At 47.1% G+C, this 18272-nt stretch overlaps 7 protein-coding genes across 7 annotated transcripts; 3 read left to right on the top strand and 4 right to left on the bottom strand.

Annotated features, from left to right (window-relative positions):
* Positions 1-688: 688 nt before the first annotated feature.
* On the top strand, positions 689-3199 carry Triagg1_807 (uncharacterized protein; the record flags this gene model as incomplete). Its single annotated transcript, XM_062895148.1, has 4 exons — positions 689-880; positions 976-2157; positions 2209-2260; positions 2319-3199. 4 exons carry the CDS (start codon positions 689-691, stop codon positions 3197-3199), a joined length of 2307 nt encoding a protein of 768 aa, XP_062760031.1.
* Positions 3200-4720: 1521 nt separating this feature from the next.
* Triagg1_806 (uncharacterized protein) lies at positions 4721-6481 on the top strand (the record flags this gene model as incomplete). The annotated part of the gene is made up of 6 exons (XM_062895147.1): positions 4721-4791; positions 4872-4965; positions 5054-5337; positions 5389-5758; positions 5817-6224; positions 6281-6481. The coding sequence occupies 6 exons, from the start codon at positions 4721-4723 to the stop codon at positions 6479-6481; spliced, it is 1428 nt and encodes a 475-aa protein (XP_062760030.1).
* Positions 6482-8064: 1583 nt separating this feature from the next.
* Triagg1_805 (uncharacterized protein) lies at positions 8065-9810 on the top strand (the record flags this gene model as incomplete). The annotated part of the gene is made up of 4 exons (XM_062895146.1): positions 8065-8086; positions 8238-8830; positions 8908-9042; positions 9100-9810. The coding sequence occupies 4 exons, from the start codon at positions 8065-8067 to the stop codon at positions 9808-9810; spliced, it is 1461 nt and encodes a 486-aa protein (XP_062760029.1).
* A 131-nt stretch (positions 9811-9941) lies between these two features.
* Triagg1_804 (uncharacterized protein) lies at positions 9942-10736 on the bottom strand (the record flags this gene model as incomplete). Its single annotated transcript, XM_062895145.1, has 1 exon — positions 9942-10736. One exon carries the CDS (start codon positions 10734-10736, stop codon positions 9942-9944), a length of 795 nt encoding a protein of 264 aa, XP_062760028.1.
* Positions 10737-12002: 1266 nt separating this feature from the next.
* Triagg1_803 (uncharacterized protein) lies at positions 12003-12867 on the bottom strand (the record flags this gene model as incomplete). The annotated part of the gene is made up of 2 exons (XM_062895143.1): positions 12003-12746; positions 12811-12867. 2 exons carry the CDS (start codon positions 12865-12867, stop codon positions 12003-12005), a joined length of 801 nt encoding a protein of 266 aa, XP_062760027.1.
* A 2099-nt stretch (positions 12868-14966) lies between these two features.
* Positions 14967-15617, bottom strand: Triagg1_802 (uncharacterized protein; the record flags this gene model as incomplete). The annotated part of the gene is made up of 3 exons (XM_062895142.1): positions 14967-15123; positions 15189-15363; positions 15413-15617. The coding sequence occupies 3 exons, from the start codon at positions 15615-15617 to the stop codon at positions 14967-14969; spliced, it is 537 nt and encodes a 178-aa protein (XP_062760026.1).
* Positions 15618-16911: 1294 nt separating this feature from the next.
* Positions 16912-18224, bottom strand: Triagg1_801 (uncharacterized protein; the record flags this gene model as incomplete). The annotated part of the gene is made up of 2 exons (XM_062895141.1): positions 16912-17266; positions 17341-18224. The coding sequence occupies 2 exons, from the start codon at positions 18222-18224 to the stop codon at positions 16912-16914; spliced, it is 1239 nt and encodes a 412-aa protein (XP_062760025.1).
* Positions 18225-18272: the final 48 nt, after the last annotated feature.

Raw genomic sequence — 18272 nt, 5'->3', positions numbered from 1 at the left:
GGATAGATGCTAGTGTGGGCAGATGCTTATGTAACCGAAGAGGCCTCGTGGATGTATAGGGCTAACAGACGGCCTTAATATCCATCTTATAAGTCTCATAACTGGATACCGTCATCAACAACACAAAAGGTCCCTGGTGATGCCTCCATGTAATGGATGCTTATGAGGCATTTGTTTTTCCCACTAACCAGGGTAACGAAAGATAATAAACTCCAAGGGCTTTGCTGGGTGGCGTCCTAATTATTTTAGTTCTAGAGCTGAATCCAACCCATGTATTGTCGCCGTTACATCTGCCGTGAACTATCCAAGCTTTAGAATTGAGCCGTGAATATTCCACCGGGCATGTATACGGTACACTCTATCCAGATGCCTGGACCTCATGCATGGATGTGCGGCACTGGATTGGCGGCCTCACTCCCTGCTATCAGGGTCTCGTGATACCCTGAATGGACAGAATTCTGCGGGTAGTTATCAGCAAGCAGTAATGGAAATTGGCAAATAGTATTTGCCATCATTATCACGACCAGGTGATGTCAGACTTTGGGTTCTCTCGTTAGGGATAAAGATCTGGCCCCCCCTTCTGTTGCCATTTGTGTTGATGTGAACGTTTTGCATTTGCATTTGTGCAAATAATCCCCAAGCCTCTCTACACCTATCCCGTGTTTTGGATACAACCCTATATTGAACAATGGGCGACTTGGACATTGAGCGGGACGTCCCGATCATGAGGGTCAATAGTGCACATCATGGTGCAGCCAAACAAGGCAACCTGTCAACCTCGGAGACTGACCCTTCGGACAAGATGGCAGATTTGGACGTAGACGAGGAAGAAAAGGCGCGGAGAATCACCGAAGAGGACCTTCAGGACCATCGTAAGCAAGTATGGAACACTTCATCTCCCCCCAATCCCCGACTTCTCCCTGGCGGCGGCTTTGTTAGGTCGCCGCCGTCAATTCCTCTCTGATCTTGCGGTAGACTTACAGCGGGTTCCTTCTCGTCTGGCTCAGCTTCCAAGCTACTGGAGTCATCTACGGTGATATTGGAACCTCTCCGCTTTACGTCTTCTCGTCGACCTTTTCCAGCCAACCCTCGTGGGATGACCTTGTCGGTGCTTTGTCCATCATTATGTGGTCTCTGACGATGATCGTCACGGTCAAATACTGTTTCGTTGTTTTGAATGCCGACGACGACGGTCAGGGAGGTACTTTTGCACTATACAGTCTTCTGGCAAGGTACACCAACATCGCACGAAACAAAGATCCCAGAGAGGCCGCCATGATCCGCATGGAAAGATACCACACCAACGATCTCAAGCCTGGTGCTAAGAGTCTCCGCCACTTCCTCGAGAACTCCAAATTCAGCCAGATTATGTTACAGCTCATTGGTGTGCTGGGAGTCTCCATGGTCATGGCCGATGGTGTTCTAACACCGGCGCAATCTGTCCTCGGTGCCATCCAGGGCCTCGAAGTCGTCAAGCCTGACTTGTCCGTCTCGGCCATTGTTGGGATCTCGTGCGCCATCTTGGTGTTGCTCTTCCTTATCCAACCATTTGGAACCACTAAGCTTGGAACTAGCTTCGCGCCCATCGTGACTATCTGGCTCCTCTTTAACATGGTTTCTGGCATCTACAACCTTGTCAAGCATGATCACACGGTTCTCAAGGCCTTCAGCCCCTCTTATGCCTTCACTTACCTTGTCCGCAACGGAAAGGATGGATGGACTTCTCTGGGAGGCTTGCTTCTGGCTTTTACCGGTGTGGAGGCACTCTTTGCCGACCTGGGCGCTTTCAGCAAGCGTGCCGTGCAAATTTCATGGCTATTTCTTGCTTACCCGTGCTTGCTCCTCTCGTACATTGGCCAGGCTGCGTTCATTTCGACCGATGAGACTCAAAAGGCTTTCACAAACCCTTTCTTCAACACTCTACCCCCTGGAACTCTCTACTTCGGTTTAGTCATGGCCATCCTTGCGGCCATTGTCGCATCGCAGGCTATGATCACATCGGCTTTTCAGCTTCTAACCCAGATTATGCGTCTTTCGTATTTTCCTCATATCAAAGTCGTTCATACAAGCAGAAAGTTCTCCGAGCAAGTCTATATTCCACTGGCGAATTGGCTGCTAATGATTGGCACTGTCATTGTCACTGCTGTATATAGCAACGTATGTCTTCTCATCCCCTATTTAATCTTTCTTAGCTGACCAACTGTATAGACCACATCTCTCGGTAATGCCTATGGTGTCTGTGTAATTGCTGTTACCTTTAGTACGAGTTTGCCCGCCTCTGGAAATATTAATGTTCATTTGGCTAACGCTGCTCATAGTTACAACATGCATGGTTGCTCTCGTTGCGATCCTCGTCTGGAGACTACCTTTCTACATCGTCCTGCCCGTCTGGTTGATCTTTGCCGCGCTCGACGGCGCATACCTCTCATCTGTCCTACAAAAGGTCCCACAGGGCGCTTGGTTCACCATTGTGCTGGCTGCCATTCTTTGTTCCGTCTTCACTCTGTGGCGATTCGGCAAGGAGGCTCAGTGGAAGGCCGAATCGCTGGATCAGCTTACGCTTGCAACTCTTGTCAAGTCGGACCAGGCAACCCCAGGGTCATCCTCCAAGTCTCTCGTCCTGAATGACGTGTTTGGTGGCATGCCCATCTCGACTGTGCCCGGCCTAGGCATCTTTTTTGACAAAGCTGGAGACACAAAGCACCTACCCGCATGCTTTACGCACTTTGTCATCAAGTTCGCTGCCCGGCCATCAGTTGTCATCTTCTTTCACATGCGATCTCTCACTGTGCCTTCGGTGCCCCTCAATGAACGCTACGTTATCACGCATAGGAGCGGTCTTATCAACTGCTACAATGTCACTCTCCGTCACGGTTACATGGATGATGTGTTGCACCCGGGCCTGGCGCGCGAATTGGTAGGACAAATTGAGCTGACCATCTCCAACGGTCGCCACCCTGATTTGACGGAGCTTGAGACGCTGCGGGCTGCATACGGATCTCAGATGGTGTACATTCTTGGAAAGGAAGCCATTAGGGTGAAGAGTCGCAATTCCATGACTGGCCGTATTGCCGAGTTCTTCAGAGGAAGGGTGTTGTGGATATTCCTGTGGATGAGGGAGAACTCGCGCACGAAGTTGGCAGACCTCAATATCGATGCCGATAGGCTTATTGAGGTGGGATTCTTGAAGGAGATTTGAATCCCGTTTTGCTTCTTACCTCATTACACTTCCATGTGCTTATTTACTTAGTCTGAGAATTTGAGAGTTGCTGCAACCTTTTTTGACGTCTTATCCTGCTCGTGACCTGAAACCATGTAGTGTCTCTGTAGCCCTCATTATATATTCTAATATTCTAATGGAATCAAGTCCCCGTATGAAGCTCCTAGATCTCGTAGTTGTCGCAAGGCAGCAATAACGTTGTCAACCTCCTCCACAGCGATTACTCTCCAAGTATCGAGCTCATTCAAGTATACGGAGCATGGCTTTCGTAGAAATCATTTCCTGAATCTCTCAGCTCTTAATCGGAAATAACGACGATGGGTCCAGTGACGGGAAATCTACGGAAGATACTCGGGCGCCCTTATAGCTCAGCGGTAGAGCGTTGCACTCGTAATGCAAAGGTCCATAGTTCAATTCTGTGTGGGGGCAGATTTATCTTTTTGCTTCCTCGATAAGGGTCTGTAGCTGCCTATAATACGGCGGATGCCGATCAGAATGCTCGCGGATAAGGCCTATGGTAGAGTTGTAGAGAAAACACTGGCGAGGAACCAAGGTCGGATAGCCCTCTGAGTAACAACTGGAGAAAAACTCAAACAAAGCGTAATTTTTGAAAGTTGATAGAAGGAGCATGGTAACTTAGACTGAGAGATGATTCTTGAAGTGGTGTAGCTGCGAGAGTACTGTGTAGGCACCAGGCTATCTCTTAGCCGCTATGCTTGTACTTGCATGGCTCCGAATGTTTCGACTTTTACATTGATGGCTCTATTGACAAGTATATAAGCTTGATATATTTTATCACGTAGTGTAGCTGACCCACGCAAAAACATCTTTCTGCTCATACTGTACTGTATATACGTTCACCTATAGTTTTCAGATTGGGAATTTTGTACCGTGAAAGTTTGTGCCCTGGATGCTTGCGCACTCAAAAACTCGCTATCATAGTGACTACCAGCATCTAAAGAGAAGGATAGATGTTCTTAGTACTAACTACCTACATATATCTGCGGGGGTCAGAATAGAAGTCCGATCAAAATCGCCGGAAGCGTAAACAACTAATGAATCCTCGATGGATCGGCTTCCGATCAGTAAACCAATCCTTGTCACCAACTGGGTTTCTGAGCGCCTTGTACTAATCGAAATGCTTACCCGCATAAATATCATGCCGTAATACCGCTCTCTACACTATATTCGGCGATAAGCTGAATAGAAACCCTTGTAAAATGGTAATCTACAACGCAGGGGAGTAAATATTGATTTCTTGTTTATGGCCAGAAAAGGGGTCGTAATAGTGACACTTTCCGACCAATATAAATAGCCTATAATAGACACAAAGACAGTAGCTCTTTGTAAAATATTTGGAGCCAATCGTGGGCTTTCTATGGCGGCGCACAGGCCGAACGCCCGTCCATTCTCAGTCGATTAACCTTATTCTTCAGTTAACGGTTTAACTTGGAGACAGAATGGAAGACAAAGAAAGTCTCTCTGACTTAAGAGGAGCTAATGATGGCACGCCGGTTCATGTGTCTGATATCTTGCGAGTGGAATCAACCCCAGAGCAGGAAACCCGAGTGGTGAGGAAAATAGACTTATAGTAAGATCAATGGTCCTCATAATGGAGGATATACCTGGCTCCATGCTAACTTATTGGTAGCATCCTTCCTTTGATGGGCATCTGTTACATGCTGCAATTTATGGATAAGATAACCCTCTCATACGCTACCCAACTCGGCATCCTCACAGATCTTGTAGGTCAATAGCTTAGATACACTTCTTTCCTAAAAGAGAACAGGGAGGAAAGCCGAATTTGAGTATACCCGTTGCTGACAAGTTCAGAGACTTCATGGCTCACAATATAGTTGGACATCGTCAATATTCTATTTTGGATACCTCTTTTGGAGCTTTCCCAGTTCATATCTCGCGGTGCGAGCCCCGCTGGCAAAATACGTCGCCAGTACAGTAGTGCTGTGGGGAATTGTGTTGATGTGCCATGCAGCGACCAAAGACTATGCCGGCCTGATGACTGTACGATTCTTCCTAGGAGTGACGGAGGCCGCAGTGAGCCCAGGTTTCTCTTTGATCGTAGGGTTATTTTACAAGCGCGAGGAACAACCAGCGCGGTGAGTTGGATCACAATCTTCGGGATTTAAACATGGACTAAAATGGAATAGCATGCTCATCTGGTTCTCGGGGAATGCTGTCGCTAATATTATCTCTGGTCTTGTCGCTCATGGGATCGGAGAAATCAACACCAGCAAGGTTGCGACTTGGAAGCTTCTTTTCCTTATTCTAGGCGCAGTGACCACCTTTTGGGGTATTGCTCTGGTCTTATTGCTTCCCAGCTCTCCATCGGAAGCAAGGTTCCTCACTCCAGACGAAAGAGCTTTATGTCTGCAGCGTACAGTCGCAAACAAGACCGGTATACTGGAGAAGTCCGAGTTCAAGGCACCCCAGATGATGGCAGGCCTCCTGGATCCTCAGGCTTGGCTCTTGTTCTTGATGATGTTTACGGTTTCTGTTGCTAATGGCGGTATTTCCGCGGTATGTACCCCTTGAATTGGAATTTGGGTTGGAGATTTCTGGTCTAACACAAGCGTAGTTTGGAAGCATTATCACCGCTTCTTTCGGATTCGATCCCCTCACAGCGGTTCTCATGCAAATGCCATCTGGCGGTTTTCAGCTCGGCGCCATGGTCCTATCCTCTATCCTAGCGGCATATACCAAAATCCCACGTACTATTATTATGGCTTTTATGACTATTGTCTCACTTGTTGGTATAGTAATGGTATATGCTATACCATCACAGCAAAAGTGGTCACGCCTAGGAGGATCGTGGATTACAACGACATACGTCGCCAACATCCCATTGCAACTCAGCCTTATCACATCGAACGTGGGAGGATTTACCAAGAGATCAACTGTGTCGGGCATGCTTTTCGTTGCATATTGCACAGGGAATATTGTTGGACCGCAGTTCTATTCGACTGATCAGGCTCCGAGATACTCTGTAAGTTGTCTAATGTTGCTAGACAAGACCCCATCTTTCTAACCGATGCGATGTAGAAAGGAATCAGAGCAACGCTGGCTGGATATGGATTGGCCACCTTCTTTGTTTTCTCCTTGTTCCTCTATTATATCTTCGAGAATAAGCGACGCGATGCGAAGCACGGCTTGCCAGCTGATGTGTCGGGATCTGAGGAGCAGGAATTGGAAGTTTCGAATAAGACAGACCGCGAGTTGACAGATTTCCGATACATACTGTGATGTTTGGATCGCAGTACTGCCGCTTCGAGGCTATGTATGATACATATTATAAACCAGCTGTAAAACTCACAAGTATCAACGGGTTCATTTCTCCCACGGAGATGTAATTTTTTCCTTTCAAGACTATTGGAAATTTTGGAGCATATGCACAGGTGATCAAAAGAAAAGAAAAGCCTGGCGCCATGTTACACGGATATCTCGTCTTGTTTAGGGCGTACGTGGTCGGAGATAGTAAAATATCGCCGGCATCGGATTATTTGGTGTTCTCCGTACGCCATACCGAGATGACAAGATAAAAGGGCTAAAGCGTCAAGCTCACCTAGGAAATAATCGAGCGCGGTGCTATTAACGATTACTGATCACGGAATTCAAGGAAAATCGCAAAGTAAGACGCCAAATCTAACAAAAGCATCTGACGCAACCCGAGTTTTCCTGTCTACGGTGCGTGCTAATAAGCTCTATGAAATTAAGTATTATTACAATTTTGTATGCTCAAACAGTAAAGTCCTCGACTGAAGGCGTAGATAGATGATTGTAGATGGAACATAACACAATACAGTAGTTTAGAAAAGCCCACCGCTTTGGGCAGCGCATCGTGAGATAGATCGGGGTACCAGTTGGCCGATGGGAATAAGAAGATGGCGGTAAGTTTGAACCACCCTTGTGGCGATCAAATTTGGGGGCCAGATTGGTAATGCAAATGTCGGAAGAAAACGTCGGCAAGGGAGAATTTACCTATTTCAGCAATATCAGGGATACTACGAGCTGGGAAAACGAAGTTGAAAGAGATTTTTGCGATATATGCCTATGCAGGAGGTTGATAGTATGTGGGTCGAATGCCATTTTACCTAGGCAAATAGATGAAGTCAGCCCGTGCCAAGGGCCAGCTGAAATATTTGTTTTGTATCAGCCTTGAAGTTTCTTTTTATCATTATGTTTGAGAATTGCATGATATTCTCATCCTGTAACTATTGCTCCGATCCCGTCGATAGACAACTATAAGCTGTTGTGTTATAGATGTACCGTATAGGAACGCTGCAACTCTCGATTCTTCAAGATGAGCAGTCACATAATAGAAGGCTTTTGTTTTTCGAACGTGCAGGTTGGCTGAAAGTGGCTGACACTAGAATCTGCCTTATATCCGCCTCCATCGAACAATATCTTCCACAAAACAGCCTCACAGGTCGATAGTCCTCCATAGTCTCACAACCCTCGTGCATCTCTATCGCGGACCGCTGCTGTTATTAAGCTGTCAAACGCCAATCTCTTCCGCGCCCCCCACAGATCAAGCGTCCACTTGGTCCCCTTGGCGGCTTTTGATCCCTTGAAGAGTCTAGTCTCGTATCAGACTTCCCCAATCAGCTCGCCGGTTGTTCGCCATCGGTCTTCGGCTTGCCATTCCGGTCCGTACAAACGGCTCCACAATATGTCAACGCCCTTTGGCCACCGTCAGCTAAAAGCATTGCCCTCGGCTTATGCTTCTATCTTGAACAAGCAGTTCGTCGTATATTGCCTATATTGGTATCCAGCACGTTGGAGCAAACACACACCATGAAGGTTCGGAAGTTAACCGTCTGTCATACATGCAGGGCACGCAAGCTGGGGGTGAGTAACTCGCACACTGAATTTGCCCAGTTTGGAGAGATGCATCTCTCTCATCTACGATCTGACATCTATGTCTTGCATCTCGGTAATAATTACTAAGTTTGGGGTTCTCAGTGTGATGGAAAGCGACCCTCATGCTCGCAATGCGCAGGGACGAAGATCAAGTGCGGAGGGTATCAGTATGACCTCGTCTTCATACCATCCCAGTTATCCGTAGGGCCATCGACGAAATCCAAGGCGCGCAAGGATGGAAAGGTCGGGAAGAAACGAGGTGACTGTCCAAGGTCACGAACTAGCACTTCCACGGACAGCAGCGACCAAGTATTCCAAGAAGCCAAGCCAATAGTCAAACTTGACGCGGCACCAGTCAGGCCCTCGCTGGCTTGGCCATTCCAGGACATCATCTCGTTAGTCGTACAGAACTTCTCACCAACGGTGCTCTCCAGCAATTCGGCATTTATGAACTGGGATGTGGACATTTATCCTCGCGTATGTGGAGCTTGGATCGAGCTTCTGCCGGTTCTGTCCATGACCCGGCGATATGAGATGGCTCTGTCTTCATCAGTCAAGGCCCTCGCCGTCTCCATCCTGTCCAGGGGCCGTAACGGGATAGCGCCGATCTCAGATGCTCTGACGGCGCATTGCTCCGCATTGCATTCGCTTCATGACAGTCTGCATCACATAGCACACACTGCCGATTCCGACGTCTTGGCGGTAGCCATCATGTGTCTAATGATCTCGGAAGTACGTGCCGAACCCATTTACCTGCTTTATACTGTGGTTTCTGTTCCCGAGAAGCTGACTGGGTTTACTTTCTATAGCTTATCCTGCCGACTGCCGTCTCCAGCAGCGCGGCTCATGCTGCCGGCTTAAGTGACTTGATCCAGCTGCACAGTCCAGAAGCTTACTCCTCCGGGCCGTCCCACAGGATTTTTATCGGACTTCGCCCGGCCATGGTATGAGCCACTCTCTTATTTGAACTTATTATTTGCCATTATTAAACGTTCAACTAGATAATTCACTCGATTCGAAACAAGCAGCCCACATTTCTAGCCTCTCACGAGTGGAGGACAATCCCGTTCCAACACGTCAAAGCCAACTCGTTCCACGCTCTCATGACCGAAGCTACCGCGATTCCCTCTATTTTAGTGGCTATTGACCAGCTGAAATACGGCTCTCCCACTGCAAATTCACCTCATACTGTCTTTATGGCTCTCAAAGACCTTCTTGACGCTCTAGTCAACTGGAATGTCTCTTTCCAAAGTCTCACAAACAAACCATCCTTCCGCCTTCTAGGCAAAGGCCCCGGAAAAGCTCACGTGTGGTTCCCCGACATTACTACCGCGAATTCTATGACGCATTATTGGACTTTCTGGATAATGTGCATCGTATACATCAGAAAGCTTAGAGAGGACTACCCGGAGCTCATAGACGAAGAATTGTTGATCAGCGGAGAAAGCCCGGAGAGCCCCATCATCACAGAAGTGGCGATTCAAATGTCAACTTGGATCTTCCAGAGCATCGAGTATTTGGTTCAAGACGAAATGAGACTATTTGGTGCCATTTCTGCGACATTACCGACAAGGATAGCCTATCAATTCCTCCGGTATAATCACTTCTACGATCAGGAACTGATATCGTGGTGTGAAAGAGTGATTCATGGCATTAGAGATCGGGGGTACGATTATATTGCCCAGTATATCTTGGATGATGATGGAGTTTGATACAGTGGTGAGAGGGAAAAAAAGTTCACTTCATTCTTCTGCTATCGCCAGTAACACTCATACATAGACCAGATACAACATTCTTAAAACAAGTTTTCAGGACCACGTTGGGTCTTCAATACCATTTACTTTTAGAAAAACACCTTCTTCTCACCACGAGGCAGCCAGAAGACCTTCTCGCTGACGCCCGCCTCTTCAAAAGCCTTGGCGGCTGGCTCCCTGCCCTCGCTAAAGTGCCCCCATCCTTCAAAGTGCATGGGTACGACCTTTTCAACGTTCGCATCGATGATAAGCTGCGAAGCTTGCTTGCCATCTAAGGTGATTGGCATAGGCTCAGGCCCACCCACGTCAACAGCCGCTCTGCCAAGATTGAGAAGAGCAAGGCTGATGTGATAACCCTTGAGGCTGTTGGCAACATCTTGGTTGTAAATGGTGTCGCCGGAGAAGTAAATGGCATTAGGCAGGCCATTGGTTGTTCCGAAATCGGCCGAGGTTACAAGGAAGCCGATGCACTCGCCTCCCGGCAAGTGCTCAGCAGGAGTGGCGATAATCTCAAACGTTTTGCCTCCTGCAACGAGGGTGGCCCTGTCACCGGCATCGAAGCCCGTGACAATTGCCTTGTCTCCAATGTTCTTGGCGCCGTCTTTGGTGGTGAAGACCTTTTTGCCTTCGAGGACCTTTCGTCCAACCTCGTCAAGGTTATCGGGGTGGTCCTCGTGGCTGAGGAGGACAGCGTCGATCTCGGGGAGGTCTTCTGGCTTAATAGCAGGACTCTGGGTCGCCTTGAGTACAACAACGGTGAGGTCCCATTCGGTACCAGCAGCGGCGAACAGAGGATCCGTCAAAAAGGTGACATTGTCAATCTGAAGAAGCGCAGTGGCAGTACCGATGTGGGTAACGCTGACGGAGCCCTTGAAGGAAGACATTGTTGTTTATTGAACAGTGGTATTAGAATGAAGATGCGATAGTCAAGTTAATGAGTGTGTTTGAGAGCTTATTGAGTGTGCTGCTTGGACAGCTTTTTTTCGGTTCGAGTGGAAGACGAACAGCTATTTAAACTTCCACAACTCAACCCCCCCGCCAAGGACTCAAGTCGGGAGAATTACCTAAAGCCTCTATAATTCAGCCTCTATCATTACAATTCCAATCCCAATAATAAACGCAAATACGTGTTAATAATCGTAATAAATGCAAATACTCTGCCTGATGACTCGGATTATCAATTCCTCCTCGTCTTCCCCGCCGTTCTCGAATAAGAGAATCGTCATGTTGGCCCTGACTTATATCAAATCCAAAGTCTTGGCGGATAATGTTACTATAAGCGGTTAGCGTCTTTGTTTGCCCAGACGATAACTCGCACTCTGGACTCACTTATACCCTCGATGACGCTCAGATTTGAAAGGATTTCAATGTATTCTTGGTGTGTTATTAATGCATTAATAATTGAACATGCTGAGGGTTTGGTCATGCGAAGGATGATGGGGCCCCTGGTTAATATGATCGTCGTTGTCTAAGAGAGCGTCGAGGATTAAGTGCACTGGAGGCATATCGGCAGTTGAAAAATGAGAACTGCCGAGTCTCTAGAAAGGTGCAAGCAATTGAAGGTACTATGACTTCTCTCTTCTAATTTTGTTGAAATTGAATTATTTACCCTTCGTGGCTTTACTTTAAAGTAGAGGTTATCTGTGATGGCCTACGTTTTAACAAGTGGATGGCATCTTCGCATCTCAACAGCAATATTATTGCGTTTTGGAAATCCACAAACGTTGCCACTAGAGAGGAGCAGATTTCGATACATCAAGTTAGACTACACGACGAATGGAAGATGAAAAACGTTAATATAAGCATTTGACTGAATAAATAAGCTTTGCGCTGCTAATGAGGACAGACATGTCTTCGCCATTGAATAACTTCGCTACAGGAAGCTCTGAATCAAGCTTAATACGCCAAAGATAATGTAACATCAATTTCGGTATTTGAAACTTGACATATTTCCGTTATTTTTTATGGAGACTTGTGATCTCTGGTGGACTGATGCAGTGTTTTCTTCAGCTCGGGGGAAATCATTTGAGGGCCTCAGGCAGTCCGCAATGATATGACTATACAACCTCTACAATTATGGCTAATCTCAAAATATGACAATTTTCTTTTCATTTTAGAATCATTTGTAAAAACAGACATCAGATAAAGACTTAGATGGTTAATACAGTTCCAGCCAAAATGAGTGATCGTGGAGGCTCAGGTTCCCCCTCTTCGGCCATATCCATTTTCCAATTGTGCAATAGGATGAGTCCTGGTTCCACAGCGGGAAAGCCTTCCATTATTCTTCCAATATCGGTCATCGTTCTCATTATCAATGGTGTGGGTGTCCGTGCATACGCGGCTAGCAGAGGCTCAATCGCCTCTTCCCTCTGATAGTCCAGGACCCCATGAGTAAAACTAACCAAGCTTCCTGGAGCAAGGGTCTGCCGTAAGGTATTAAGAATACCGCGGTCGACATCGATATCAAAGAAATGCAACAGACCCATCATGACAACGCCCACTGGCTTTGAGAAGTCAATGAGATTGCGCGTCTCAGGGTGGTTAATGATGGGCTCCAATTCTAGTACCGACCCTTGAATAAATGCCGTTGATGAGTTTCCACTGAGAATCTGTCGGCCCTGAACGACAGCTGCCTCGTCAATGTCGACATAGACGACGCGGGCATTAGGGATTACCCTCTGCGCCACTTGATGCGTGTTATCGGCACTTGGTAGCCCCGAGCCGATGTCAATAAACTGCTCGATGCCTTGAGAACACATGTACCGAATTACGCGTCTCAGAAAATGACGGCCTTCGGCAACGATTTCGATGATGTTAGGGAGTGCCTCTTTGACTGCTGCCACAGCAGCCCTGTCCGAAGGATAGTTGTTTTTTCCACCGAGATAGAAGTCATACTAAATTTAGGTTAACTTAGCTTCATTCTACAAGTTCTATCTGATTCAAAAATGTGAGTTATACCATTCGAGCGACAGAAGGTCGCGAGACGTCAACTCCACTTGGGGGGTTGGGATCCATGCTGCACTGATGCGAGGTAACGACAAGTAAGTCGTTTAAACGTTGATCTTCGGATAGTGAAAGAAAGTTGTTCACATGTAAATAAAAGTTGATATAGCTTTGTGATAATTGCAAAATCTCGAAACTGCTCAAAACAAGCCGCTGGTTTTCTTCGGTGATACTTGCCACGAAGAAAAAGCGCTGCACAAAAGGATATCAAGCCGAGGGTTTTATAGTAACAGAAAACCCATGGTTACACACATTTTACGAGAGCCATAACGTCGTACAATCCTGATTGCCCATCAGTCACATTAGCGGGTAGGCTAATAATGTGGAGATGGTTGATTCAAACATGTAGCGCTTATAACCGCAACTGGAGTCCAATTCTAGCGCTCACATCAGATATGAACGTGGAGACAGTCTGATGATACTGTACAGAGCGTTTACCACGCAATTGCTGTAAGATAAAAGTTCTCAACTTGAGAAAAAACGAATCACTTACAGTGCATTCCATTGTCTAATTATTATAAGTTGCTTCACTTACCATTCGTCGATAAAGCATCTTTTATCATTTTCAATTTCTGTACAGAGTATGTAAACAGTGAGCTATCTTAATATTTGAGATTCAACAACAGGATGGCACAAAGTCGATACTGTGAGTCCCATGTTAAGAGCGTGACGATATGCTTCACGTAACGCTAGCCTCTCTAAGTAAGAGGTGCGCCGTAGCAAACGAACCAGTAGACAACCTGGTCTTCTTCAAATGGCCGATCAACCGAGGTTGGGGATTCTTCTATATGCAGCTAATGAATGCAAAGTGACCATACTAATAGAGAATTGCGGAGAAAAGGAGCTTTCCTTACTGCCGGTTCACGAACCTCATGACTTGGGATCAAAGAATGTCCCAAGAGTTGACGATCAAAGACGGAAGGCGATAGGGCTGCGTAAGCGACCTAACCAATTACAATGCCTGTTTCAATACTGGTTTAACGTCCAATAAATCCTGCTGAACTCTACTATTGAGGCATCACACTCAGCATAGAACGTCATGACCCCCACCCAAGCTTTCCAGAGTTAATTCTTTGCCGGTAGGTCATATGATCGTCAACCGTGGTTGCTACGAACCTTGTCATTTCTTGTTACGACTCTTATGTTTCGCAATTTTTAAAATCTGACGTATTGCCTTCAACTAAAACCTGCTTCCTTTTCCGAACGCATTAATGCGAAGATGGCTGTGCTAAGCCTTAGCTGCGGGCGATCGTCAGGCTCATTCTACTAGGTAGTGTTTTTCATCATATCTCAATTGGATGCTCCAGCACCCTCTCCACCGTCAGTGGATGACATTAAATAGATAAAACTGATTGGGACTTATGATATCGGCCATCTCGGCTGCTGATTTGATCAACTGAGCATGCACTACCGACCCGAGGTACAAATAACTTGGATGACTTAAGCTCGTAGGTTGCATCGCGCCCTATATGAACATGTATTCTAGAATTTTTACTATAGGTGATACGAAATATTGCTCCATAGAGTCAATAATCACTCATACGTGTATTCAAGCAAATCAGCAAGCTTTAATAACTATGAGATGTGCGCTGAAAATATGGGAGTGACCAGTATATTAGACTGGGTTTACAATTAGAAAGATTGCTATTGGATCGGATCAAATAGTTCAATTCCATACTGTTTCGACTACAACTGTATGTAAGATCTATCTCGTTCTCAGTTGTGGTTCCTGATCTGTTCGTTGGCATAATGTAAAAATTTAAGCTAATGCATTGTTTCATGTATATTCATTACGATTATCCTGCTGTTTGGTCGCAACTCTAGGATGAGTCAATTGTTCATTTGTATTGGGATATATACGGGACTAAGTATTCCCTTTTCAGCATATCTTGTCTACTTATTGATTACACTTAGTTGTGAAACATGGTATCGTATATGGATCATACTGATCATATGGGATCCTCAATAGCATCACTGGCTCGGCGTATGCGAACTTATGAAATCATTTTACTCTTTTGTACGCCTATATGTTAGCCATGCGCGGGCATTAGCATATACATCGCCGCCCATGAGAAACTTTGTCCCATCTTCTCGCTAATTTATATCACTACTTAATCCAAGCCGGGGCAGTTCTCGGAGGTGGTGCTGGTAATCTTGTTGTACGGAAGAGGGTCCGTCCAGATCAAGTTAAATGAGTCGCCGGGGTAGTCAGGACCCTTCTTGACACCCAGAGATTCGACAATGTTGGTAAGTTCGTTGTGTTCCCAGCTAGATATTCAGCATTAGTTGCGCTCGTAATCAATTTGGGCCACAGCTTGCTTCGGGAAATTTACCAGATGAGGATGTTGCCGGAACCCTTGTAGTCGTCGACAAGGTCAGCAACGCAGTCGGACTTGGTCTTGCCACAGCTTGTGTCAACGGTCAAGCCGAGGTCATTGGCCAAAGGAGTGACGGTGTTGAGAGCTCGAATTCGAGCGCCATCTGCAATTGACCGGATTAGTTGATTCGCTGTCCCAAAAGCAATCCGCCTCATAGCTATGGGAGGAAAGTTACATACCCTTGGGCTTCTCGGCGATAATGTACTGAATGTTGTACTGAGAACCGGCACCAAAAACATTTCTCAGGCACTGGGCGCGCTGCACTCCCTGTGCGCTCAAGTTGGGATCGTCATCATCATCGGGCTTCTCGCCGTGGCGGATGAGATAGACGGTCTGGGCAGAAGCCACAGCGGCTCCGATGAGGAGGAGGAAAGCGGCCTTCATTTTCAACAGGTTTTCTTTCTGTTGTATGAGAGAACCGAGGAAATGATCTGTGTTGCATTCGGGACGGAGGCAGTATTTATGTTGCAAGCCCATGCCATGGCAAGTGTAACGCCAGAGTCCCTGGCCTCTCCCCTTTCCCAGCTGAGATATCTTCTGGTCCTTCTTGTTTAAGGCGTTTCGGCCGGCTACCGGAGCGGTCTTGTGCGCTATATCCTAATCGCGACCGATGCCCGTGGCGAACGACAAGGAAATGGTGAGGGATCGACATGTAAGTTTCCGAGCACACACAATTAAATGGTGAAGTGAAACACTGGGTCGGAAAACGGCAAGCAAAGTTTATGCAAGATCTCTCTCTTCACGTTGAGGTTAATATAGTAGTGATTGTCGATGGTTTTATATAATTGTCCTCACCAAGACCCCAATTGATGCTTCAAAGCATGCTCAGGCAAATGCGAATACCTACTTGTGATTCTCTCACGGCATCGCATCACAGCGGCAAATGCGCCTCTCAACCCCACGGTACAGGCCTCAGTATGGAGACAAACGGCTCGTCCCATGCTAGCCCCGGGCGGCTCCTCTTATGCCTTTCGGTCGCAAATCATCCCGCGTAACACGGGGATGCTACGCTCCGTCTCATTGGAAGAAATTGTCAAGCAGCCGCAGCAAACAGAGAATCTCGGTAGACGCTTTGGGGAAAGAAGACGGACGTTGATTCACTTGCTGTCTTGCTAATCACCATTCAATCCAATGACGATCGATATGCATATTTTTGCGGTTTTTTTTGTTTGTCTGTTACGAATTTCTGTCAAACACAATCCATCTTTAGGCAGGGTGTGGGGGATACAGATTGGAAGCGGAAATGTTTGCACGGGTGCAACATCGCGATCAGAACTTGCCTAATACTTGTGTCACTTCCAGCAGCGCAATTGGTATCAAATTGCTGGGATATTTTCGCCTCTCGCTCTAAGAGCTTCCAAATCGAGAGGTTCATGCATTTCTCGTAGGAAAATCGGACTCTTTTCGCTTACGTAGCATCCTGTTTGTCCAGATATGTTTACATGCCCAAGCCAAGGTTGCACATGTGAGTAATAGTAACATGCATGTTTGAGACAAAATACGACTCCACGTAACATACGAATATCAATATTGCAACCTGCATGTGGTAACAAGTTGGGACCTGCAGCAACAACACCGTTTCACCTCAAGACAGACGATATTCACTCTTCTTTCACGCCACGCTTGCACATGTAGGCACTCAATATAGGTATTCGGATACTGGCTAATCGTCTTCCCTCTATTCATACCTCTTTTCAAAGTCGGCTCTCGCACTCGCAGCAATGTCATCATCAAGTAGAACCCTCAGAGCGAGCATTGCCATGCCCTTGCCACTCTTCATTGCCACCTCGTGAGCTTCGTCTGTACCTGCAGCGGCGGCGAACTCGCGGCTATGGAGGGCAACGTTTGGCCCTGTTTTGATACCGAATCCACCATGGATGCCAGGCACCACATGAGTCACGTTTCCCATATCGGTCGAAGCGTTGAAGCTCTCGGGTAAGCTTATCTCGACCTTTTCGCCAAGTTTACTCATGTCTTCCGCATACACCTTGCATAGCGTGGGGTTGGAAATGACATGCTCATACGTCGCAGCTCTATGTCCCAGTTCATCAATAAAAACCAGTAAATCATGGGAGGTTTGAGATAGCGATTAATGGTAGGTACTCACGGGATATAATTGACTTCGCAACCTGTTGCCGCGCCAGCTGCCTCAATGCATGCCTTCACTCGCCTTACCAGCTTCTCCCCACGTTGACTGGTAGGGCTTCGGACATACCAGTTCATCCGCGTGTAATCGGGAATCACATTTGGAACCGTGCCGCCGACCTCAATCACACCATGCATCCTCTCATCAGGCCGGATCTGCTGGCGCAGCATGGACACATTGTTATAGGCCGCTACAGCAGCATCCAGAGCGTTAACGCCGTTCCAAGGCTCACCGGCTGCGTGAGCGGTTACTCCGCGAAACTCGACACGGAACTTGTGGCTAGCGATGAGATCAAATCCAGCAACCCCAGAGATGCCGCCTGTGCCGTTGCTATTTATGCGATTGACAGATATAGGGTGAGCCATTATAGACGCGGCAATGTCTTCTGCAGGGCTAAAGGCGCCAGCGTCAATCAGCTTTGCCTTGCCGCCGCCTCCCTCCTCAGCGGGTGTTCCCAAGATTCTCACCCGGCCAGGAACGCTCAGCTTGGAGAGAGCATGGGCGGCACCGAGAAATGCGGCTATAGAGGATGTGGCGATCAGATTGTGGCCACAGCCATGGCCAATGTCCGGCAGAGCATCGTACTCGCAGCACACAACAACCTGGCGACCTCCCGAGCCGATTGTGGCTTCAAAGCTTGTATCAAGGCCCCAAGTCTTGCGCTTTACGTCAAATCCGAGCTTTTCCAAGAAAGAAGTAATTGTATCGTGTGCAGCGAATTCTTTGTAAGCAAGCTCAGGGTTGTCGTGAATTGTCTGGTTGACTGTGCGGAGTTGAGGGCTCAATTCGTCAAGGTGGGAATTGACAAGCTGCCGTACTTGCTCGACGTCAATCTTGGAAGCCATCTTGAATACTCCAGAGGGTGTGAAAAGTGCGCAGAAAAATTGGCCAAG

The sequence above is a fragment of the Trichoderma aggressivum genome, assembly GCF_033847375.1.
Source record: "Trichoderma aggressivum f. europaeum strain CBS 100526 chromosome Unknown scaffold_002, whole genome shotgun sequence".
Classification (NCBI taxonomy): domain Eukaryota; kingdom Fungi; phylum Ascomycota; class Sordariomycetes; order Hypocreales; family Hypocreaceae; genus Trichoderma; species Trichoderma aggressivum.
This window is presented reverse-complemented; position numbering and strand designations above follow the sequence as displayed.